Source organism: Clarias gariepinus, chromosome 26, assembly GCF_024256425.1.
Source record: "Clarias gariepinus isolate MV-2021 ecotype Netherlands chromosome 26, CGAR_prim_01v2, whole genome shotgun sequence".
NCBI lineage: Eukaryota > Metazoa > Chordata > Actinopteri > Siluriformes > Clariidae > Clarias > Clarias gariepinus.
This window is the reverse complement of record NC_071125.1, coordinates 1,570,310-1,596,014: the sequence shown is the minus strand read 5'-3', so window position 1 is coordinate 1,596,014 and position 25,705 is coordinate 1,570,310. Positions and strand designations below refer to the sequence as shown.

At 39.2% G+C, this 25,705-nt stretch overlaps 1 protein-coding gene across 1 annotated transcript; it reads right to left on the bottom strand.

Moving 5' to 3' along the window:
- Positions 1-308: 308 nt before the first annotated feature.
- On the bottom strand, positions 309-24,373 carry smg5 (SMG5 nonsense mediated mRNA decay factor). The gene is made up of 22 exons (XM_053488012.1): positions 23,987-24,373; positions 19,572-19,670; positions 19,351-19,474; positions 15,217-15,373; positions 14,938-15,027; positions 14,690-14,779; positions 13,394-13,472; positions 13,031-13,156; positions 12,771-12,839; positions 12,393-12,604; positions 12,166-12,303; positions 10,102-10,932; positions 9,848-10,011; positions 9,205-9,280; positions 8,910-9,085; positions 8,093-8,251; positions 6,916-6,975; positions 6,212-6,371; positions 5,081-5,171; positions 3,699-3,773; positions 3,450-3,588; positions 309-2,002 (listed from the first exon to the last, which is right to left on the bottom strand). Exons 1-22 carry the CDS (start codon positions 24,049-24,051, stop codon positions 1,919-1,921), a joined length of 3,264 nt encoding a protein of 1,087 aa, XP_053343987.1. The 5' UTR covers positions 24,052-24,373; the 3' UTR covers positions 309-1,918.
- Positions 24,374-25,705: the final 1,332 nt, after the last annotated feature.

The following is a 25,705-nucleotide window of genomic DNA, read 5'->3' as shown; positions in this document are numbered from 1 at the left end:
GGGATTATTTATTATCCCACATTATGCTTTAATGTCGAAAAGTTGATCAGTATTTTTTGACGGGACGCTGCTTTATTCTTCAGCTTTTAAAAAAACATTTATTCACAACAGGACTTGATTTTGTACAGTTCATTCTGGGATAAATTGTTACCCCAATAGAATTCAGTCCCAAGACGATTCAAATGTCTTCACTCAAATTTACACACTGTATATGGACATTGACTAATTTTTAAAATGTGACTATTATATTTTTAAATCAGATCGAAACAACTTTTTATTAAGATATATATTTTTATTTTATACATTACAATTAGTGCATTTTAAGATGTTTCCTTTAAAGAACAAGAACACAGCGGCTAGAACAAACTTATATAAGGATGTGATAACAGGAATGTGAGACTGTCGAATGAGTGTTATTGCATCATACAATATTAGAACCAATCATGTGCAATATGCAAATTTCCCAGCACACTAGTGATGCATTTAGGTAAACATAATTACAATCTCAAGATAATTATTTTTTTTTTTTAAAGCCCTGAATTTTCCTAGTCGGGACAAAGACGTGAACAACATGAACGTAAAGCTATCTACAGCAATCATTTTGTAAATCTACCTTTTATTTAATTAAAAACATTATTCTGTTGATCATGAAAATAATAAATAAACTTTTCCACCATCCATTTTTTTGCATTAGTCATAATCTCGATAAGACTGAATTAATAAACCTGCCTTAATCTCAATCAGTTTTTCTGCTGTCAGATTCTGAAAACACAAAAGTCAGGGAAGAAAAAGGAGCCAAAGTATGCAGCTTGTCTCATGATTTTATTATTATTAATATTATTCTTTATTATTTAATGCCTCACACATACATCAGTTTCCGTTTCGCTGTGTTATGGGGCGACAATGGTGACGAGCGCACAGACTTTTGAACAGAACCACCTTCACGCATGTTAATGAGAAAAACGCGAGATGACACTCGGGGCTGCGACGTCACCTCGGCACGCGGACCCCGTTCTGCACTCCTGTGAGCCCCGCCCCTTCTCGCCGCCTGGCACTACAGTGAAGCATAAGAGCAACGATGATGTGGGAACGACATAGAAAAATAAAATCCAAATAAAAACCAACCTTCTGCTTTTACATCTTTACACAATGTCATGAACATCAATCACAAACAAGCCCCTCCCTCCTCCCCCCACCCCCCCCCAAAAAAAAGAAGCAGCCACGAAGAATAGAGAGAAAAAACAAAAAACTAAAAACCATCTGAAAGAAGGTGGACACCCAAATGATCCGAGTCCTCTTTCATGACCGGGAGGTCGTGCGCTTCCGCTCAGGATGGGGAGGGGGAGAGTGAGTGATTGTGTGTGTGTGTATGTGTGTGTGTGTGTGTTGGGAGGGAAGGGGGGTTGAGCAGGTTCTGCTGATCAGTTGGTTACAATCACGAGTTAAACACAGATGCGACTCTGTCTCAACAAGAACAGAGAACCAAAATGAAAAAAAAAAAAAAAAAAAAGTCTAAACCCTTGATTTGTGTGTGTATACTTTATACGTTATGTATAATGTGTCTAAGTGTGTGTGTGTGTGTGTTTCTCATTCTCGTTTCATCTGGTCATGATAAAACCAGGCAAACTTTTAGCGCCGCTTCATCCCTCTCTCTCTGGAGTTTGTTTAAATTTTAGCGTCCTGTCTCGGTGCTTTTCCAAACACTTCCGTATCGTCCTCCGTCTTTCCTTCTCTACCCGGAGTTCTTCGTTAAACCCTGGAGATGCGGACACAGACAGAGCAGTAACATGGGGAGGAGAGGGAGGAGAGAGAGAGAGAGAGAGGGAGAGAGAAAGAGAGGGAAAGAGAGAGAAGGAGAGAGGGAGTCGATGTGTGATTAGCTGAGCGCCGGGCTGAGTCCCCCGTCCCTCCGTCTCGTTCAGCCCATTTCCTTCCACTGACGGTAAAACTCCACGACGTTCTTCAGCTCAATTCCCGCCGCCGCCACCGCCTGCAGGGCCGACTGTCACAGAGGGACGAGAGCAGAGCGTCAGAACAGGGGAGAGGACACGTTTCTGTAACAATCGTTTATATAAAAAAAAAAAATTTAAAAAAAAAGGAGGGGGGAGGAGACGTTTGTGTCTCTGACTGGTTTGTTACCGTTTGGCCCGTTATCTCTTTATGTGACAAACAGGGAAAAACCCTAAGTTGTGTCAATTTTCAAAATGTTAAAGTCAGAAAGTGGGGGACAAAAAAAAAAAAAAAAACCTAATTATTAGTCAAATTCTGATAAATAAAAATTAAGTTGTTAAAACTGAAACCTTCCTCATCTTAATCTAATACAATAGGGGAAAAAATCTGTTATATTCTAGATATTTAAACACACACACTGTCAGTCAAAAGTTTGTACACCCCTTCTAACTCCATGGCCGTACCTTATGTTTATTTCTCTCTACAGTGTAAAACAATACTGAAGGCGTTTATCCTAAAACACAATAATCTCCTTTGAACAGTTGATATTGAGATGTGTATCTGCTCCTTCTGCTCTGTAAAGCTTTTGGTTGTTAATTGGTGATTTCTGAGGCTGGTGACTCTAAATGAACTTTCAGTTTTGGTCTTGTTCTCCTGGGAAGGTCTTCATGAGAGACAGTTTCATCTTGGAGCTTGATGAGTTTTACAAACACACTCGACAATACTGTTCTTGTGAGACCTGATCCAGATCAGCTGACCTTCATGTCTTAGAATAACACCTGACTGTTACAGTTGTTGTTACTTAATTACTTAATGCCTTATGTGCTATTTTTATAGTTTAAATAAAATTTCAGGATTGTTCTAGAATGTAGAACAAAAATAGTGAATCGGAAGGTGTGTCTAAACTTTTGACTGGTACTGTATAATGTATAGTGATTATATTTACAAAAAAAAAAAAAAAAAAGAAGAAGAAAATTTTAACAAAAATGAATCGATGCTGTTGAATAAAGGCCGTTGGTTTTGTTTTCAGTGTATTTAAGAAAAATAAAAAATAAATAAATTAAGATGCTTAACTACTAATATTTTATAAGAAAAATATACAAAAATTTAAAGGTTAAAAACAGTCAGAGAAGCAGTCAGGACAAGTCTGTCCAATAAAACTACTAGTGTCCAATTCCTCGAGTAATAAGTGTCGGTGCGCTGGTATTTCAACACGTCCGTCTCTGCTTTCTTAACAACGGCGTTAACGAGTCCAGCCTGGGGTTTAACTGGGATTTAGCCCGGCGAGTGTATACTAAACCTCTGTTAGCGCCAGGGCTCCTAATCACCACTGAAACATCGAGAGCCTCTAAAAATAGGCAGGTAGACAGATAGCCGGGGGACGGCGTCCCAGACAGCTGCACATGCCACCCGATTTAGCCTGTCCAAAAGGAACAGTACGTCGCTATGGCGTCTTTTTTTTTGTTTTTTTAGTGCGTCGATTCTGCTGTTCCACGAACCTTCATGGGGGCGGAGCGGTCGGCAAGCTCTTCCACCGTGTACCCTGTCAGGATGGTCACCATGCCAGCCGTGTCCTCGTCCCCTCCGCTCTGAGAGCCCGTCAGCTGCCGACAACTGTCCACCATTTTGTAAAGGTGCCTTGATGGAGGAAGAAGAGGGGGAAAAAAAAACAAATGTTAAAAAACAACACATCACAGTCAATGTAAAACCTGATACAAACATCAAGCGGGCAGAGGCTGGATACTCACCAGGCCTCGATGTCCTGTCTTTTCAGCTTGTCCCTTTCGAAACTCCTCCCGGACTCTTTCTGACACCTGATATATCTGTAACACAGACAAAGTGATGACACAGAGCTGTAATTTTCAGGTGGACAAAAATAATCTCCGCTCGAGTCAGGCGAGCGACTGCGACTATTCTAGAAGAGCGTTTCTAGGAAACGTTAAAAGCACGCACTGATCTAGCGATGACTGAGGACACGCCGTGTCCGAACACGCGCGGCTTTATGTACAGATTTTTACGATTCACGGAAGGAGTCTCCGGTGTCGGAGCATTTTTGTGACGAGAGTTCCAACAGGAAAAATATCAAGACGCTGATTTCAGTCTTGCAGAACACACGCTTACGGAAAGTGTGTTTAGCCCCCGCTGTAACCATGACAACCTGGACGTACCTTTCACTTCCTAGCCGGCTTTTTCTCCCCTCACTGCGCCGACTGATTAGTTCGTTTCTTATACGTACAATTCAGAGCCGAAAACCACTAATCATGGCAGAACCAAAAAATTTCAGACGCTGTAGAGTTGGAGTCCTACAATTTATCCACAGAAGGTGTGTGTGAGAGAGAGAGAGAGAGAGAGAGAGGGGCTGCAGATTTCCGCTCCAAATGAACAGGATCCTGTTAGTTTAGTAGTTTAAAGACTTGAAACGGCTCCTTAAACTGTTGGATATTTCGCAGGAACGAAAACCTGCAGCCGCAGGAGTTCACGGTGAGAAGTAACCGCGCGAAACACTCGTCGACGCGAGACGCAAGGTGAGGGGGAGATACCGGGTCTCGGTCGGCATGATGTCGCTGACCAACACCTGCTGTAATTTTAAGTCATACAAATGAGGGGCTTTAATACAAAAAAAAAAAAAACTTCAGAAAACAATTGTGTACCAAAATCCACCCTTTTTCAGCGCAGAAGAACAACGAAGTTATGTGTGTAGCGACTTCATTTATCATCATGTAGACACAGTAGAAATATAAACAGAGATTAAAACCAGAGGCTTCTTATTGCACTGTATCGATAATCAAAAAATGATTTAAGAAAACGCACTGTTGTTGGAATTTTGATAAATCCTTTTTTTTTTTTTTTCAACATGAAGCCTGTTTAATTTCCTTCGCCTAGGACAAAGTTACTCAGATTTTCATCTTTCAAAGGATGTTAATTTTTTTGGGAAACCTTGCAATATTGGTAAACAGATGTGTAAGACAGATGTGCTTAAAAAAAATAAAAATAAAATGTATATATTATGGCATTGAACGGTATAAAAAAAAGGACGGTTAAAAAAGGCATGTGAGATGATTTAATATTTTACAAACAAAAATAATAATCATTCAAATGTTATTAGGTCATAACCTGGCTGCGCCCTTACCGATTCCCTTTTCTAAACTCAGACTCCAAAAACCGGATGCCGTCCCTCGCGCCAGGATTCTCCTTCTTCAGAACATCAAGTCCATCAATGACTGAGGAGAGAGAAAAATGTTAATATTTACTCCGTACTTTAACTGTGGCTTGTTAAACAGACATGGTGTGTGTACGAGTGTGTGCGCACAGGACTTTAAAGTATCAACATTTACAAACTCTCTCGTCTGTTTTCTCCGAGATGGAATCTCATCTGATGGTTCGACACACATTCACACACTTATCACCTATATATTGTATATATCGTTAGCTGACATAAAGAACGCATTTATCTAACGTTAGTTAAGTCAAACACACTGATAGTCACGTTAAACTTGAACGTTCTCTCTTTACCTCGACAGAAGACAGACAGGAGAGGACGAGGGCGGGCTTCAATGAGTGTCTTTAATATTAGAGTTTTAATTATTTATGCAAATGTCAATCATTTGAGACTGATTTCCTGCACAACAACAGGCTTATTTCATCTTTTTGATAAAGCTGTAATGTTGTACACTCCTAGTCATCATCATAATTCATAAATTCTTTTGTGTGCAAGAGTCAATTTTTGTTATTAAATATTAAAACTAATAATTTTTTTCTAAGAACTTGAAAACTAAATTTGGATTTAAACCTTTTAAAAAAAATCAAAACAAGTTCCTGACAGGAGTAAAAGTATTACAGTTAAACAAAATATGTTTGATGTGTCCTGTTCTCAGTCTTCTATAAATGACTTATTAAAAAGAAATGTATGTTTTTTTTCTTTCAACATCAGGATTTATTTCATTCATTTTGTTATTTAAACATCTGGGTCTCATTCTGATTGCTGTCTATTTTTGATGTACATATTTAAAATCTGTTTCAAATCTGTGAAAGGTATAGAGTGTTTGATTGGCTGAAAAGATTCCTGAGTGTCCAACGGGAAATTAAGTAAAAATTATCAGATTCTAAAAATGATAATTTAGTTAGGATATTCACGATTGTTGGATGATCTGTCTTTATATTTTCTGACACTCAGATTAATTCACACTAGTGGAGTTTAAGGAGTCAAAAGACCCTGTGGCTCGTGGCCGTGCTCGTGAAGCTGAAGGGCGAGTGCTCTCACCCGTGCGCGGGATGATGATGATAAAGCAGCCGCTTGCTGCCAGATGTCGCAGCAGGTTGAGGTGTTGGCACAGAGCTCCCGAGTCGGGCACCAGGTACGGGGACATGGAGGACTGGGCCTTGGGCTGCTGGAGACTGCCCTCCAGCTGGGATACCTCCAACTGCATGAACACACGCGAACAAAAAATTAGCTTAAAACTGTGTGTGAGTGAATTAATACACGTTGGCATTTCATGTACAAGCAAATTAAAAATTATGTAAACCTTTCTGATATCAGGAATGTTTTTCCTTGTTGTAGACAATAAATACACTCCAGGTCATGTTGTTGTAGTATATTAATCAACACTGTGGCGTGTGTTTATGAAGCAGACTCATTGATTATTACCACTGATTATGATACAGTTTTTAATATATTTTACCTGATTATACTTTACATTTAATGATGCGGAATGTCCATGAAATAAGCTGCATCTTAAAACATTTACAGTCCAAATGTCTGAAAGTGTTTTCTCGCTGTGATACGACTGATAAGCTCTCTCTCACACTGGAGACTCCTTCCCTACATGTCAGATGCTCACAAAAATACTTTTTTTTAATGATTTGGTCAATGCCGTTAGAGCTGCTCATTTTAAGGGAACTAATCAACCAATCAGAATCCAGATATCAGCCAGGCTTTTCTGGTTTAAGCGACGTTTGGACTCAAACCTGCAGCCGGAGTTGCGCCATATCTCTCATGAGCCGGTTCCTTCGCGCTTCCTCTTCAGCCTGCAGGGAAATAAAGGAAAAATAAATAAGTAATAAAAAGCACACACAACACAGTACGTCAAACACTGCAGGGGCGGCGACGATGACGACGGACTCGCCAGAACCTGGCACGATCGCCAAAGTTAGACATTTCTTCTTTAAAACTTTTTTTTTTCCTTTCTTCACATTTACAGTATTTTTATTTTTTTTCCCCGCACTTTGCTGAAGTCTCCCCCTGCCCCAATTTCTCGGAAAACGCCACATCTCAGGTTTCTAAAGCCTTGTCAGCTTGACGGTGCTCCAGAACAGCACGGCGGCACTTTAATCAGCGTTTGTTCTACGCTGTGAGGGCAGCGTGGTTGCTTAGCAACATCAGACTCTTGAGAACACCTCGCTAATATGACAAGGTGGTGCGAAAAGGAACGTGCTCCGCTCTCCACAGGCCTGCGTACCCTATTATTTATTCCTGCTTTAAGTGAGTGGCACTGCTACCGCAAAGAGGGCTTTTTTTTTTTCTTTCTTTTTTTTATGGCTTTAACATTTTTTTTTTTTGCATTTATATAAGTACAATTTGGAGAGCAGGTTGAGGCGGAACTGACGACGTAAATAAACCAAAAAGCCATCATTTACGGTTTTCAAAACTACTTCTTACATATCCATGGGGGGAAAAAAAACCCGATATAGATAAATATATACAGATTATAATTCCAGATGACTAGTTCACTACTTGAAATATAACTATATCAGAGAAATACAACTATAACAACAAAGTGCAGGGTTTTCAGAGTGTGTTAACTGTGTAAAACTCGTCTGAAGATGTCAGTAAACAACTTTAACAGCGTTACCGCCGACACCTGAAGACTCCGAATACTGAGAATACTCTGAATACATCAGATAAAATCATCCTTTAAGAAAAATCTAAAAGCGTCGTTCCTACAGAAACGGTTAAATATTACAACGACAATATTTTCATATAAACCCACAGAGGTTTATCATCTTCACAATGATGCTTACAGCACCCTGTTTTATCAAGCAAAGGGGAGCCAATACTTTGCCCATATCAACAGGTTAATAAATTAATGAGATACAGAATAAAGATCTTAAGTCTTATGAACCCCCCGGTGTTACAGACTCTCACCATGCGGAACTGCGCCTTCGCCTGCTGGACCATGTTCTCCTGCTCCGATTGGCTGATGCTGGTGAAAATCCCCGCCTCCGGGTTGTAGTGCAGCACGTTGCCTTGGAGACCGGTGAGGAAGTGGCCGAAGCTGCGGATGCAGCACAAGCGCACCATACACTGGCGGAAGAGCAGAAAGATTCAGACTCGGAAGATTAAAAACTGTGTCTGATAACAGTGATGAAAGAATTCAGACATTCTTTACTTTTTATTAATGTTAAAGCATCGGTTTACGAGTCTTTTTCTAAATTCAAAACGCTACCTTTTTTAAGGGCTTAAAAATGAGGAACTTTAAACAAATCCTTAAAAAAAACAGTTTAAAAAATTCATAAAAAGGTATAAAAATAAATGCCTTAGGATTACATAAAACCAATTTTAAATAAACCAAAATAATTTAATTAAATAATTATACATGAACAAAAATATATGAAAAGCTTAAGAAAATGTATTAATAATCGTCAATAATTTACTATGTATTATAAATAAAAAATGTAAAAATAAATATGAAAAAAAATAATTGAAAAATTTTACAGGCTAAACAATTTCTTTTTACTTTTCCATGAATAAATAATTACAAAATCAACTGACAAAATATATAAATGTAAAATTATATAAGTACACTTATTATAGACAAATAAGGAAAAAAAGAAAAAAAGTGTGGCAAAGTGCACTGTTAAACTTGTAAATGAGTATAATTGCTCAGTAACTACTACTGATAATAATAACAATGTAATTTATAAACTCGTGACTTTGGGGTGGCCTGTACGAGACGCCGTACCTCCTGCAGCGAGCTCAGGCTGGCTCTGTGGTGAGTAAAGTCGAGGCGGCGGTGCGCCAGGTTAAGGGCGGGGAGGTGGCGGAGCGCCTGGTCCTCCGGCAGCAGCACCGTCTGCACCAGGTCCGGCTGCTCGCTAGCGGAGAGCAGATCCCTCACCTCCTTCTTCAGAGCCAGATCTAAAACAGAGCAATGACCGAATTCAGGCAACGAACCTGCCTCTGTAAGCCACCGATACGTCGAGAGATGGATTGAGGGTAATTAAAGTAAAACCAAGTCTGAAGTGTGTAACACCGACCTGCTTCGAGCACCTTGTTCCCGTCAGGCAGTAAGTTTAGCAGCACTGAGAGGCGATTCCACAGACTCTGAGAACTCTGGGAGAAGAGACAGAGAAGAAAAACTCTAGAGATATGTCTAATGAAGTATTTTGGATGAACTGAGCTTTGGGTCCTTAAATCGAAAAGATAATTCTTAACACAACACTTTGTTAAATTAAACCATTTATTAACTTTAATAGAAAATTTACTTTTTGAGAATTCTATGAAGCTCAGATTTTTATGTGATGCACACAAAAAAAAAACTTAAACATTACAGTTCATCGAAAGATTTACAAATTAAATCATTTCCTGAATTAAGAGACATCATCTTTACTTTCTTTATTACAAAATTTAGCAACAATTTTGATTAAACAAACTGAAACGTGCATTAAAACTTTAATCAAAACACAAACAATAACCACTAACAAAGCACCAAGGGTCATAATTGTCCTGAATGAGCGCCCGCTGAAGGGTCCGATTCCTTTTAGAGCCCCAGCTGTTACCATGGAAACAATAAGATATTAGACCAAGCGCACTCTGCATTTCTAAGCCTGTTATTTGTAGCCATCGTCACAAACGAATCAACGCTGTACAAAACTTGGCGGTGCCGTGAGGTTGGTTTACCTGCGCACACATGAGGATGATGTCCGTGTTCGTCCTCAGCCAATCCACGAAGACCTTCACCACCTGAATGAGGCCTTGGTTGGTCAGAATCTCCAGCCTCTCTGAAAGTGTTTTCTCGCTGTGATACGAATGATTGCTGTGCTCGCTGTCTTCCGTATCAACATCTGAGGGACAGGAAACAATAATAAAAAATAAGTGCACACAAAGTTAAACCTCGACAATAACAGGTAAACAACAAGCACAAAGACAACGACCATCGTCATTGGTTCCATTGGCGATCTCCGGACTCGTGTTTGTAGGTGCGTCTCTGGGAGGGGGCGTGGCTTCCTGCGAGGGCATGGAATCGGCGGCCGTGTTGGACGCCTGTGAGGGCCTGAGCAGGACGTTGCTGAAGGTTGGAGCCAGACGGAAGCAGCGTTTGGCCTGGAAGAGCTGCGAGGACATGGCCTGAAGGTTGCTGCTGATGCTGGGGTCGCTGGATAGCAGCGGGCCGTTCGTGGCGGGAGGGGTGGAGCCTTCGCCACGGGACGGACGCGTCTCCTCTTCGTCCTCCTCGTGTTGCTGCTCCTGCGCCGGGCTCGCCGCGTCCTCCATGTCCTCCAGGTCGGAGCGCGACTCCTGACTGTTCATATCGGAGTCCGTCTCGACGTCGAACGCGGTGCCGCCTTCCTCCTCCTCTTCCTCCTCTTCTTCTTCTTCCGATCCGCTTTCCCAGACGCCCTGGTCTCCTGCCGTGCCCCGGCGCCCCTCTTTCTCCAGAGAGGACTCCGCTGGAACGCCCGCACTGTCTGCTCTCGGAAGCTCTTCGTCTTCCTCTTCGTCGCTTTCAAAGCCTTCGCTCAAGTCGCTCTCGTCCTCGTTGCGAGCACAGCGCCGCCGCCGCAGCATGGACAGCCGCGAGTACTTCCTCTTCTGTTTCGGTTTCTCCTCGCCACCTTTCTTCGCTGAGCCTTTCTTAGAAACCGCCGTCCGTTCGCCTTTGAGGTCGTCTTCATCGTTCTCGTCGTCTCCGTCTTCTTCTTCTATAGAGCCGTTCTGCAGCGGCTTGCCCTCGGTGTTCGTCTGCTCCCTAGGGTCAACGTCGTCTAAGAAACCGGAGAGATGCACAGAACAAAAAAAGGAAATTTTTATAACATTTTTCACAACTTTTATTCTTTCTCTAACATCATTAAAGGTTAGCTGTACTATTTCTGACAAACATGTACAAACTGCAGAGAAAAGATGATCACTAAATACAGAGTTCATCTATGCATCTGTGTTTTGTAGATTGACTAATTTGGAATTAAAGAACTTTGTTTCTATACAGTTCTGTAAAGAAAAAAAAACCCTCTAGTTTGTAAAATTCTTATTTTTGTAAAAGTTTAACACCAAAAACAAAATCACAACCCGTTTAAAAAAAATTGTTGGTGGGTGGAAAACATTTTTTTGGAAAAAAAAAAAAATCTAAGAAAGAAAAAAAAAAAGGAAAAAGAAAAAAAAACTTGGCATAGCACATCGATGTAGTAAAGTAAAAAAAAAAAATCTTACTAACATTTTGTTTGCAAGATCTTGCAAAACTTAACGATTCAAGATATTTCTCAATACTGATTTACTTCAGCAGGTGGCAGTAATGCCGAACTTGAAGCTTGCTTGGGAAGGGGAGCGTTACCAATCCAGTCCAGCCAGTGTCAGTAAATTTAAAAGCTGGCTGCCAACCGCGAAAAAAATAAAGGAAGATAAGAAGCCAAACAAACAAGATGCTACTCGGATTAGAGATACACGTGCGTTTTTAAACAGGCATCGAGAGAACTACTGAGTTTTACTTTCAGCTTAGCCTAAAATATAAAAAACAGTTGTACTCCGAGCTTGCCCTTTCCAGATTTTGACGCTGGAAGATCGATACGGAAGTCTAAGTCTTGTTTTTTCCATATATTTTTTTTGCATCCCATGTCCCGTTCCCCCCAAACCACCCATGTCCTGTGCATTTAAATATATAATTGAAAAAGTAATAATAATAATAATAATAATAAAAGCAATTAGAAAATAATATTTTACTTTAGATTTTGGTACAATGGTCTGATATTAACTGCAAAATTGGAAAAATTATTATTTAAAAAATGTAAAAAAGCATGTACAACTCAACACAACCTAAAATATTCCTTTTTTTCTTTAATTTTTTTAAGAAATTTCTTGGATTATTTCCCTCACCCCCTATTATTACACTAATTTGTTGTTGTATTAACACCCACATTTACTAATTGCCTGGAAACTCACTATTACAGACAATTAACCCAAATGAAAATGAGGCTCTCGGTGAGACTGTTGATGTTTGCTCGTACCCGCGGCGTCGGTGCGCAGCGGCGGGACGTCGCTCTCTCCTTGTTCGAGCTCGGCTTGCAGCCTGATGTTCACGTGGTTCACCAGATGAGAGAACAGTGCGAGTGTGAAGGCGATAGAGGCGCTGTACTGTTTGGAACCTGAAACCGAGTCGGGAAATCGAAATTTAATACCCAGAAAATTACAGTGTTGAATTTGACGCTTCATCCTCATCATCCTCATCCCTCACCTCCTCTCTTTAAGCTGTGCACCACCATGAGGCAGATCACCACTATTTTGAAGACCAGGCTGTCGGGGAGCACGCTACAGGACTGATCGTGCTCGTCTTCCTCCTCGCTGACCGACTGGCTGCCGTGACTCGGCGTGGGCTGGTAGAACAGCACCAGGTTAAAGTCCTCCAGGACCGACTGGCACAGCGACGTCAGCTCCGTGTCGATTACGCTACACACACACACGGGCACCACAGACATAAGAGCACTACTGTAGGACATTTTGTACTGATTCCTAAATTCGTCTGACTAATAAACCTAAATATCAGCGAGAGTTTCGTGTCACGACTCATTCATTTCATATCGCCGCACGCTTTCTTCACTAAGGTTCATCGTACCTGTTCTTGGGCTGCAGTAAACTTTGGAGGTACATAAAGCTGACGAGGAGCCGCTTGATGTCCTTTGATCTGAAACAAAAAACGGAATTCCTTTTTTTTAATTTAAAAAATCCTTAATTTGGAACAGAACAGGAAACTGGATTAAAACATCACTTATTAAATATTTCACAAAACTTTTATAACATTTTATAACATTTGATCTCTGAAAGTCAGGCTTTGTCCCTTATAAACTTTTTCACGAGTGAGGCGTGAAGGCTGACCTCTGGCGCGATGGCGAGAGCTTCTTCATCTCTTGCTTCTTCACCTGATGGTACATCTTGGCCGCTTTATCGAACAGACGTTTCAGGTTTCCGTAGGCTCCCTCGAAAGGCGTCTCGGACTGAATGCTGGCGGACAGGAAAAGCAGGTCGTGTCACTTGGGCGCAAACACATACTAACGTGCAGTCATAACGCACAAATTTAATAGAAAACTCATCTACAGAAAGTGGTGTGTGTGTGTGCGGAATTGCATGTGTGTATATAAATCTGGATATCTAGTGCTGCATTAAGTGGACAGGTCGCCCTCCAGAGGCTGGATAAAAAACTGCAGATTTAGGATAAAGCGATAGAAATATGAAACTCACCAGCGCAGGTAATAGTACGTGGCTTCCACGTTATAAAATTTACTTCCAGCCAGAGTACCCAGCTGGTTAAAAGGCATTCCTGTCAGGTGAGGAAAAGCAAAACAAAAACAAAAAAAGGATAAAACAAACAATTTATAAGCCATTGTACGGGAGTAAAATTGTAAACAAACTTGTGCAATTATCTCATCTAGCATTTAAAAAAATAAAAGCACACAGTTCACATCCATTTCTAATTATTAAACAACATTTTCAAAAATGGAAAAAAAAAAAAAATCATAATTCTAAGTTAGGAAAAACATCAAGTTCCAACCGAGTTCGGCTGTCACGATATTCATATAACCCGTCTCGGGATGATGTTTTTCCTAACTTAGGATAATTTTTAACCAGTTAAAGAGATCTTAGCTGCACTTAAAAAATAAATATAACATTGGTAATAGTTTACTAATGGTCTATGAATAATTAACTATTTAACATATAAAAATGGTATTAAAAAAAAAAGCAGCATGAAAAATATATTTTGGGTTAAAAAAAAAAAAAAAAAAAAAAAAAAAAACTCAAATAGCGATGTATCGTGATTATTTTGTGTGGCAATTCATGTATCGCCATGAATTTAAAACCGAATATAAAAATATATATAAAAATATTTTTTTTATGTTAATGTACATTTGTGATGATAAAACGATGCAGAATGAAACCATTCCCACGTTGGCAGACGGCACAACATCCTTCATGGTACAAGTAAAATTATTATATATTTTTTTAAAATAACAAGAAAAAAATCTATTAACAGAATTGTGATTGTTATACCACTGTGATACCTACAGGAGCTCAGTGGTTAAGGTGTTACAATACTGATTGGAAGGTACCAGGTTCAAACACCAGCACCCCTTAGCGAGGCCCTTAACTTTCAACTGCTCGGACGTGTAACGAGTTAAAAATCTGAGTCGCTTTGCTCTGGATCAGGATGTCAAACCAAAATGTTGTAAATGTAGATGTAGGAGCGCGATACAGATGTGAATGAATACGTTTGAAAATAATGAGTAAGTTGATTAGGAAAAATACCAAAAAAAAAAAAAAAAAACATTGTAAGGTAATGTATCCCAATACGTTCAATCATATGACATCACTCCATAACTTATTCTTGCTAATAAAATCGCGATAGAGACGATGAATAAAAATCTATTTGATAAAGTTAACTTATTCATTAGATATCCTGATTATAAAAGCGAGTCACAGCACGGAGCGCTAAAACGCCTCCTGACGCCGTCCGTGGTGTGAAAGTGTGATGCTTCTCACCGATGGTTGGCGAGACAGACAGCGCCTGGTGGTAGAACCGCTCGGCCAGCTGCTCGGCCTCCACGCCTGCCAGCTCGTTCTGGTATCGCGCTGCACAACACGAGAGACAGGAGACTTCGGATCAGATTTGTTCCGCTTTCATTTTCTTCTCACACAAGTTAAACTGGTTGAGTGTCTGAGTCAGTCCAGTATAATCGCAGGAGTGACGAGCTCAGATATTTTAAAAAAGGGAAACGTGAAGGATTTACCGAGGTCACCCAGGTACACGAGACACCAATGACACGCCATCTGCGCCCACTCCATCTCCTTAGGCGTGGCCGACACGGGCTTCTTACGACCTACGAGAGAGAGAGAGAGAGAGAGAGGGACATTTTACTTGGTCACGAAGGAAGACGATCTATTAAAATAACTATGATGAAAGTCATATGTCAGTGTTTTGCAAGACACAGACACAGAGTAACTTGTAACCATTAATTCATTAATTTAACATTTAGACGTGGCCTGTGTGGCTCCACTTTCATTCTCACCGATGAGCGGGTCGGTGACGTGCGTCCAGTCGATGCAGTCCTGCAGCTCCAGCTGGTAGTGGGACTGAATGTAGAGCAGAAGGTGCTGGTAGAAGCCGACTCCAGCGATTAGGTGAGTCCTGTAGGCGCACTCCAATGCACTGCGGCTGTGGATGTGCTGCACGTGGGGGGAAACCAAAAACAAACAAAAGGTCATGAAGAGCTCCGTCATAAAATACCTTTTACCTCCTAATATAAAGATCTACCAGTGTTCATGAACATGTCCTCATATTCACTGTAAGTCAGTAAACAGTGTAACGAGTTATCAGACTTACCATTAACAACGTTAGGCCAAACCACAAACTGAATGTATTTTACGTTTGTTTTCTTCACAATCAGATAAAGTTAATGATGCAGTTTTGTATCACACATTTGTCTCACCCTGACGTGAGAGGAAACACATGGTGTGATAAAATACTTTTTCTGATGTGATTGTTGTGACCTTATTGACACAAATACTTTTATCCGCACAGTCATAGTCATTAACTGAATTGATGAATATTAGCTATTAAGAACCATCATGAGAAACCTAAAGATAAAATAAATCATAAATTATGTTTAAGAAATTTATTCTGCGAGTCTATTAATGATGGGAGTCGTTAAACGGTCCACAATCAATCATGAGTTCGGTTAAACCAATCGGATCAGCCACGGCTTCCTACAGGTCTAAATTCTAAAATATACCTGCGGTGGTAGCCCTCAGAACTGGCCGGCATTTTATATTATACACAGTGTATATTTATATAAATATATACAGCTCAGGATTGTGCAATACAGAGTGACATAATTTTCGTCAGCACAAACTAGAAAGCAACTATATACAAACATGACTTAGTTAAAATAAATAAATAAATAAATAAAATAATAATAATAAATAAAACGTTTTTGCAGATTCTAAAGAACATGTGTTTTTATGGTTGTTTTTTGTCTAAAAATAATAATAATCAGCCTAGATTTTTGCGACATCGTTTACACACTCCGGCAGCAGTACAATTTACAAGTTTTAACAGTGATGATAACTTTGGTTCTACATGACATAACAGAAAACCCAAATGCACAGTTTGAAGTCTGAAGCCTCCCACACTGACACACACCAGCAGGACTTCCAAATAAGCGGGTGTTTTTTTTTTTTTTTCGTTTCCACACGAATCCATGCTGCTTTAGTTTTAAGGGCTCGCTGTGTGAAACTTTTTTAAAACTGCAGAAAGTGTGCGATCCTCAGTACGCTCTTCTTATACTTTTTACGGCAGCCGGCATCCGCTGCATTTAGTAACACTGCACTGGCGCTACTGTGTTTATTCTGCGAGCGTGAGAAAGCGAACTGTCTGCTACTAGTTAATCGTGTTTATGAAATGTACAGAACATGAACTGATTATCGACTATAATCATCAACTATAATACAAAAATCCTCCTATTGACAGTGTCTACACCATACGGCTTTTAGATCTTAAATTAGCAGGAAGTAATTATGGATTTGTGGTTGCGTTTAGTTTTAACCTCTTGGGTAAGACAAACTCCTCTGACTCTTTACCAGAAAGTAAAAGTCTGTAGCTGCACCACATACAGACACGGTTATGAAACGGGTCAGAACACCCAGAGTGTAGTCAAGAGAAAGAGCACAGGACACAGCGGCTGAGAGGGACGTCCAGCAGCGAGCATGTAATCAGATGTGTGAGACGCTGAATATAGAGGGGGAGACCAAAAAATATATATATATAAAAAGAGTTTTCAAATGGTTTATTTACATAGTAAACGGCAGAGGCGTAGACAAGCTCGAGATGTTTTCCTTAAATGAGGCCGAGTGTAATAAAATGATATCAGACGCCGTCTATTCAATGTAGCGTAACAGCCTGAAAGCCAGACGATATCACTTTGAGAGTTAATTAAATGTCTTGGAGTCTTAAAGACGGTTAAATCCGAATCGAAACACGAGTTTAATCTTGGGCTGTCCGTCACAGGTCTCGGGAAGAGCGCGGACTAAAATTACATCCACTTTATATTGCGGTTTTGATAGAGGATGTGAGAGTAACTCTGGCAAGATTCACACAGACGGTTAATTAAAATAAAAATGTTTCACACAGACGGAGTCAAATTTTCCTAGGTTATGCAAAAACGACAGGACAGGTTGATGACCTGCAGATGTGGGTCGAGCGAGGAAAATCACGCGACGGAGCTGCATAAGCTCTATTGATGTTTTGCAGATGATGCCACAAAGTCGGTGACATCATCTGCCCCGCCCACTTCTGGGTGGAGGAAGGAAGGTTACTCGGCGAACGCCAGTGCCAAAACTGGTCTTCAGAACCCGTCATCTGATAATGTTATGTCCTTACATTGTCTCCTTAATAACTGCTTCACAGTCCTTCTGAATTGTCCGACACACCCTCTTTAAGCCCTGATCAAGGACACAACTTGGTGTATGGAACAAGGGATTCTACACCTTACAAAGTGCACTAGATTTCCTATTTAACAATTATTATAAGGCTTGAAACGTCAGTCCTAGTTGATGTTACCTGGATGGCATTTTATGAAGCGTAAAGCACAGCGTCCTCTTATTTGCACCTGAAGCACTGGATCTAGTGCTAAGACAAACGCCAGCAAACACCGCCAAATCCAGGAGGAATCACATGTGCAGTCTGAGGTAATTATGATACGATGACAAGTAAAACGTCTAAAACTTAATATCCTTATTACCGTCATCCAATTTTACACACTTGTTTGTCTTTTGAATAAGTTACAAAGTCCACCATGACATAGTGAATACAAAAGACAGTCAACAGAACAGAAGCTATTTTAAAGCACATTTTTACGCCTACCGGAATAAAGGAATGATGTTGCAAAAATGCAATTCAGAAAATGTGCATGTCATTATTATTATTATTATAATATTTGTTCACAGTAGGGCTGAAACGATTCCTCGGGATTCGATTACAAAAAATGATCTAGGCAAAATCAGTTAAAAACAAACAGTTAGCTGTGTATTGATTTAAAGGAGCATTCTGTTGCGGACTGAAAAATGGAAAGGAGCGATAAAAATATCAGCGAGCCAAGAGAAGAAGAAACCAGCAAGAGAAAACGACAGAAATTGTCAGTAAAGGCTTATGTTGTGCCCGTGGTGTAAATTTAGAAAGTTTCAGTTCTGAAAGTTCAGTTGCACAACGTAGTGTTTTTGTATGATTATTTATTTTAATGTGTGCCTTGGTTTTTGATACTTACTCATTTGAAATACCTTTTTATTTTAGTTTTTGCATCTGAGAAAAGGCTTTAAAATAAGAATGTATGGCACTGTAATGCACTTAATTTACCTCAGTCAACTTCAAGCTATTCCTTCTATTGTGAATAATGACAATGTATATTTTTGATAAAATGCTATATGCATTTAAATAATAAAAGTAATTTCTTCTAAAAAGAAAACCAATTAATCTTTGTTTCTCTTATATATTTAAGTTAAGCAAATGTACATTTTATCCGATTAATCGATTACAATTTTGGTAGAATACTTGATTACTCAAATATTCGATAGCTACAGCTCTTTCTCTACAATTTTTAATGTTTTTCTCGGTTATGTTTTTATTGTTGTTTAAAATGAAATAAAATACCATTTATCATATCGCCTAGGTTGTGCTCTTGTGGAACGCATAAATGAACTAAAATCAAATCCACCACAGACCAACCAAAATAACTTCTGGTCTATATAAACACACTCTGAATTACGCTGCTGAAAAAAAAAAAAAATCAACAACCACATCCTGTGATAAAGTGGACCTCCTGTTACTATGTCAGAGTTGATCATTTTCTAAGAAGCTCATCTCAGTGAAGTGTTTTCTTCCTCCTATACTACACTGATATACACCGTGTCACAGATTACACCTTATTATTAACCTTATTCATAATATACAAGACTGTTGGTCTGTTATAGGCGTGTGAGGTGATTGTATAAAAACCTTAACCAACAACAAAAACCCAGCAGGAAATAAACAAAACTATAAATCACTTCTAAAATAAAATAAAAAAACATTATTTTTACCAAATATTTTATGCATAACCTGTGATTTATCAATAATATGTGAAGTAGTGTAGATCATAAAACACCAGTACCTTCTTATTGGTCTTGATGACTTGAATGACCTCGTAGTAGACCTTTCTCCAGAGCAGCTCCTCCGCCTTGCGACCGTAATCCACCGGGTGCAAGAACATCAGCTTTACACACAGCTCACGCAGCCTGCAAGTTAAAAATAAACAAACAAATAAATAAAGCTCAGAACAAATAAGAAAGACGCTGAACCAGTTGTGCCGAGAGCGAGCCCTAAAGCGTTTACTTGTTCCTCAGGCTGATGTTCTCCGGTTTGAAGACCTCCCTGTACGACGACTTGCTGCCGATGATCACGTCCAGCTTGTGCACGGATTCCACCACGGCCCTGAAAAAGAGACGCGTAAACAAGTATGAATAAATAAAGACATATCAATGGCTAAAAATGTGTGCACCCCTGATCAGCGAAGCCATATTCGGTTCTTCCTCAAACTGTACAGAATTTATTTATTTTTTTTTTTTAAATGCTGTACTCTTGAAAATAGAGTGAACTCTGGCAGGCCGCCCAAGCATATTTTTCCATACTTTTTAAAAATCTGTCTGAGAGAACGACATCATCGGAGATTAATTAACCCTCTCTTTATGGCTCCTGTATTCTGCTACTGCAAGAGCGGCTTACTGAGAGGCAATAAATTCACCGTAAAAATATTTAAAAGGGCGTACTGGTAGTCACACATGCTTTGTAGAGAAAGGCTTAACACGGTAAACAGGTAAAAAAAAAATAAACAGCAAGGTTAACTCTTAAAACTCAAGTGGCTCGGATCTGTGCGGCAACACAGCACCGGTCAATAACCAAAAATAAATAAAAAATAAAACCAGAAGAAAGTCCTGCCGTGTAGGCGGAGGAGGTTTCAGATATCAAACTGTGTATCTGAGTTTTCTTATACGTCATGTAGAACCAAAGTCATCATTACTTTTAAAACGTGTGAATTTTTTATGGCTACTTGAATAAAGGAACGATGTCGCAAAAATGCAACTTAGATTATACAACTCTTTATTATTATTATTATATTTGGTCACAGAATCAACACGAAAACAACCATAAAAAACACGGGAACTTATGAATGTAAAACGTAAAAAATTAACTCACATTAACACAGACACACTCCAAAAATCTAGTGGAAAGCCTTCGATGTAGACTGGCGGTTATGAAATGCCTTTCTATTCTGCTTTTGTAAAATCTACAGTATTTCGATCCTCATAAAATAAGCAAGCGCTTTAGAAATGTTATAGTCATTACTGCTGTTCTGCTTTTGATCCTGATAAATAATCTCTCTCTCTCTCTCTCACACACAAACACACACACACACACACACACACACACACAACCACACACACACACACACACACACACACACACACACACACACATCCATGTGTTAATAAGATCTCAAACCTGTTTGATTAAAGGGAAAAACTCCCGAAGTTAAATGAACAGACTTTTGAGTCACTACAAAATGATGGCTTGGCTGCATATGAGCAACAAACTCACTTGTCGTCTACACAGGGTCTCAGGAGGTGGAGCCTATTCCAGGAGACTTAAGGCACGACGCAGGGCACACCCTGGACGAGGTGCCAATCCATCACAATTATAACAATCTTTTTATTTATCGTGCAAGTCTTTTAACTTGAAGTGACTTAAAAAGTCAATGATTTTTGACAGCCGTCATGAGAGGAAGAAGTCTGTCACTCTTGATGATATTCAGATCCTCATTTTTTTTTGTGGATGTTAGCCAAATGAACTTTCTCTCGTGTCACTCAAGCTTGAGTAACTGATTTGAATGCAAACTGTTTATGATTAATTTAATTAAACAGGTTTTAACAAATAGCCAAAACACATTATTGGTGCTGATTTAATTCATTAATTTTAAAAACATTTTGTTGAAACATAATACAGAAAATGTGCGTGACAAAGAAGCTGTGTAAAAAAAAGTGTCCTAAAGTGGCCTAAAATTCTCAGAATGACGTTATTTTGGTCCTACTTTAGGAGTAAGGGCTATTTATCAAGATTCCTAAAATAGGAAATCACTCCCATCTCATCAGAATGTAGGAGAGCTCCTGAGGTGTCCTAACTGGTTAGGAGTAACGAGAAAATGGTGTTCATGCAAAGTTTTAGTAACACTGAGCTCATGAAAGACAAGTTTGGATAAAATTTTTAAAATCTTTTTTCTTTTTTAACATCGCATGCAGTATGTAACTGGTCCATTAATTAACATTTTGTATGCCGTCTCCGCAGGTGACTGATATTGTATTTTTTTTTTTTTTTTGTAACAATGAAGATTTAGCTTTGAAACCATGACACAGCCGACAGTGTCGAAAATGATTAATTAAATTAATTAAATTAAACTCACAGCACTGCAGACAACGTGCAGATTCGTACATTTCCCACCACGCAGCGTGAAATCGACGAAAACAGAAAAACAGGCTGCATTCATGAAGTCGCAGGCATCATCCTCATTTTTATATACTTATTTATTAAACTATTTGAATGTACACAACTGTTTATTTTAGATTCTCTTTTATAAGCAGCACTTCATTAACACGGCGTATCCCAAACTGACAGGTGCCAATGATGCTTACACAAATTGCCTTGCCTTGCCTTAGAGTAGGGTAAGAGTAGGGCAGAATTTTACTTTCATTATTGCTTTATATTTACGTCCTCCACCGCAAACAAAATGCTCTCATCCTCTCTCCAATTTAGCTTTTTTGTCAAAATCATTTTGATCAGATTATGACAGTCCTACACAGCTCTAAACCGTGTCAAACTATTCCAATTTAACTTGCAGACTATTTTACGGCTCTCAGTGTTGTAAGTAGTGACGTCCAACGTTTTCCTCAGCGCAGTTCTACTCCTAGTCAAAAGTAAGAACAGGAAGCTTTATAGATAACTTTTATGTTCTACACTTTTGACAAGAGTCCTATTCGGATGGGACTAGTTTTCCCAACGACGTTTGAGCATTTTTTTTTAGACGACGTCTGTCATTTCATGTATGCATGCGGACGGGACTAACATCTCTGTGTTTATTACGGAGGTAGGAGTGTCCGTGTTTTACATGTGGGCGTTGCACAAGACATTATTGGTGCGCAAACTTGAATACCGGCGTGCTAGAGATAGTACGGTAGTTCACGTTGACCAAAACACAAAAGAAAACACGTTTTGGAAAAAACATTTTCGGCAATCACAGACATTCGCATTCGGACGGGATTAGATCCCTCAGATGACCTCCGAGTTTGCTGAACAACAGTAGGTAATTTGCTCTGGAATTTTTTACAGAGGTCGTGTGAGAGAAAGACAGACATGGCAGATTCCGACTGGATTAAAATCACACAGTACGTCTTTGAAACAGAAATTTCCCTAACGACCCCCTGTAAAACTAGTCCCGTCCGAATAGGGCTAAGGAGTAGGACTGTGCCGTAAAGTAGTAGGAAAGGTAGGAATATTTTCAGTTTTAAACAAACTTTAAATGAGCATGATTCTTACAAGCAATTCCGAGATCGTGAGTAAATCCAGGACCTGAAGGTTATGCAATAAGGAAGTGACGGATCTTGCTACGATAATAATTTTAGGCTGCTAACTTCAGCTGTTATGGAGAAATTATTTTATACATGCCCCCAAAATGGCCATTTTTGTCTCGCCTCAAACAATAATCATAAAAAATGCTAATTATTTATATTTCTTTATGAGCATTGATCCTAAAATTGGTGTAAGCTTCTAGAAGCACATGAGCTGTAAAAACTGTTGCTTAAATTATAAAGAAATGTTTTTTGTTTAAAAAAAAAAAGCAAAAAATCTGTTGTGTCCATAACCATGTCAAATTTATGTTGCAATATCTTAACAATTCTGCATTTTAAAATAACTTACACTTTTTCAGGTTTATGTCTTTTGGTGTGAAAATTTTATTGACCAGGTATTATCTGAATGACTGTTAAGATTATTGAAAGACTTGAATAAAGCGTTATAGACCTTAGACATAAAACGGCATGCAACTGTATTTAGAAAATATGTTTGATAAAAATATAAATGTCTATATATATTTACCAAAAAACAAAAATAAAAAGCATGGATCGGGAAATAAAAAGCATTACGTATTATGAAAAGTATTATGAACAGTGTTATATGATCCTATCTGAGAGTGTATCCTTTTCACCTACTGTAGGTGAGACACTTTTTAGCAATGATACCATATTTTGGCCGGAAATCATTTACAAAGTAAAAAAAAATAATAATTAGCTTTGACAGCTGTAATGAGAGAATTAAATCTTTCCTCTGAAAGAAAGTGACTCTGGGGTTTATTAGACAGGAAATATTGATAAATTAAGAAACTAACAATATTGGAAATACTTGGATGGTGTGTATTAATTTAATTGAATGACTTTTGATATTCAGAGGCTTCATTTTCTTTTTTTTTTTTTTACTAAATTAACATTCTCTCATGTTACTGCAAAACATGAAAGCAAAACGTTTCTGTTTAATTTAATAAACACGTTTTTTTTAACGTAAAGGTTAATGCTAGCTAAGGTGGTAATTAGCGAGCTAGCTGCTAATGCTAATGTGATGGACCAGTTTGCTCATCACAGCTAGTCTAATGCTAACGCTAATGCTATCACCGGGCACGGTGTGCAGACAGAGCCGGTGTTGCTTACCTGTACAGCCGCTTGATGTGCAGGATCTTGGCCTCGGGCTCGCTGTCCTGTCCCGGTCCGCTCATCCCTGCGGCTTCACGTTAGCACACTGAGGCGCTGACCCGGGCTCGCGCTTCTCCTCCTCCTCTGGGGTTAGCTAGCAAGCTAACTAACGTCGGCCAACGGCGGCTTCACTAGCTAGCTCCCCGCTTCCTTCCACTACTTGAACAGACTCGCTGTGGTTCCTTATGCCGCTTGTCCCAAGCCTCTTTACCCATCCGTTCGGAAGTCGGGTAAATGACGGACAAACCCGGGTTCGCCGTAGGTCAGCTGTCACGCCCCGGACTGGATTTGATGTTGTTCCCCGTTCCAGGAATCGTTCCGTGAGCGGCCATTTTTCCAACAGCGACCGCTCAAGTCTCGCGATATTTGCGTTTTTTTTTTTTTTGTTTTTTTTTAATACACCCCCCACCCTTCTCTCGCTTGCTCTCGCTTTTACAAAGGCGACTCCAAGTATCGCGAGAGTTGTGATGGTTTCCACAGTGATCGCTCAGGTCTCGCGAGATTCGTAGGGCTTGCGTTTAATTCCGTCCAAAAATCTGCATTCCTGATTCTCGTTTCAAAATATTGCATTCACGGGATTCAAAGAAAATTGATCAAATGAATTAAAATATTACGTGAAAATATTTAATGATAAAGGAACATGATTGGTTTTTCATATATACGCCCTGTACGCGCAGAAACATTTCTGTCTGTCTGTGTATCAGGTTTAACTTTAGGAAAATATCCAACTACTGCTACAATTTATTTAAAGTAAATTAAATAAAACGTTGGCAGAACTTGGTTATTTGCCTATAGTTAAATTTAAACCATAAATTAAATCAAAATGTTGAGTAGAAGTAAAGTTATGATCAGTTATGTGCCATATTATGTCATAACATCAATAGAGGTTTTTTTTTCTGTATAAATTAAGCCCTTTTGCCCTTGAGGTGGGCGCGGCTGCACACTAATAACTAATTAGACTGATGGTGGACTGTCCTAGAGACAAACAGCCAGTAATCTCAAAATAATGTAAAAAAAATATGACATAATTATATTTCGGTTAAAAGAAAAAGATAAAACATCAGCCTGTTCATGATTTGGTTGACCTTCACCTTCCGATAGGCGTCTTCATTTCTTTTTGAAGATCTGTTAAGAACAACGCCCTCATGCTTCTCCTAGGTGGGCTGCTGCTCTTAAAGCTGCAAAAGGAAAGGTAGCAAAGTATGAATCAGGTATTTATAGCTAAATAATAAAAACATTTTGGTGGACACATTCTGTCACAAAAACTATGGGTGTGTATTAACTTCTTGAATTTCTGTGTAACATAATATTTCTGTAATTCCAATCTGTATGAAATGCGTACACATTTATGAATCGGATACCTTAAATGTCATCACACCTCAGCTTTAGAGAACTGTGACAGGCGTAATCTGCCAGCCAATCAGAGGACAGAGCGGGCAAGAGTCCAGTTTGATTAAATATAAAGAAACCACATGTTACTTTCACTAGCATTACTACAAGGTATAAAATCTAAATAGTGGACACCATTTTAATCCCACAAAATACCAACAATACTGAGTTATTAATGAGGCTCTTGTAGCAGATGCGAGTAAAATAGTTTTAAAGAGAATCTTCAAGTCAAAGAAAGAGAAAGTCAAAGACAGACTTTTTAATTGTGCAGAATAAATACTCCCTTTA

Coding starts and splice junctions, on each gene's coding strand:
- smg5 (XM_053488012.1), bottom strand. CDS start 24,051: ATGAGCGGACCGGGACAGGACAGCGAGCCCGAGGCCAAGATCCTGCAC. Junction 12,605..12,770: donor TTACTGCAGCCCAAGAACAG/GTACGATGAACC, acceptor GTGTGTGTGTAG/CGTAATCGACACGGAGCTGA. Junction 9,281..9,847: donor TCATCCTCATGTGTGCGCAG/GTAAACCAACCT, acceptor CTCTTCTCCCAG/AGTTCTCAGAGTCTGTGGAA.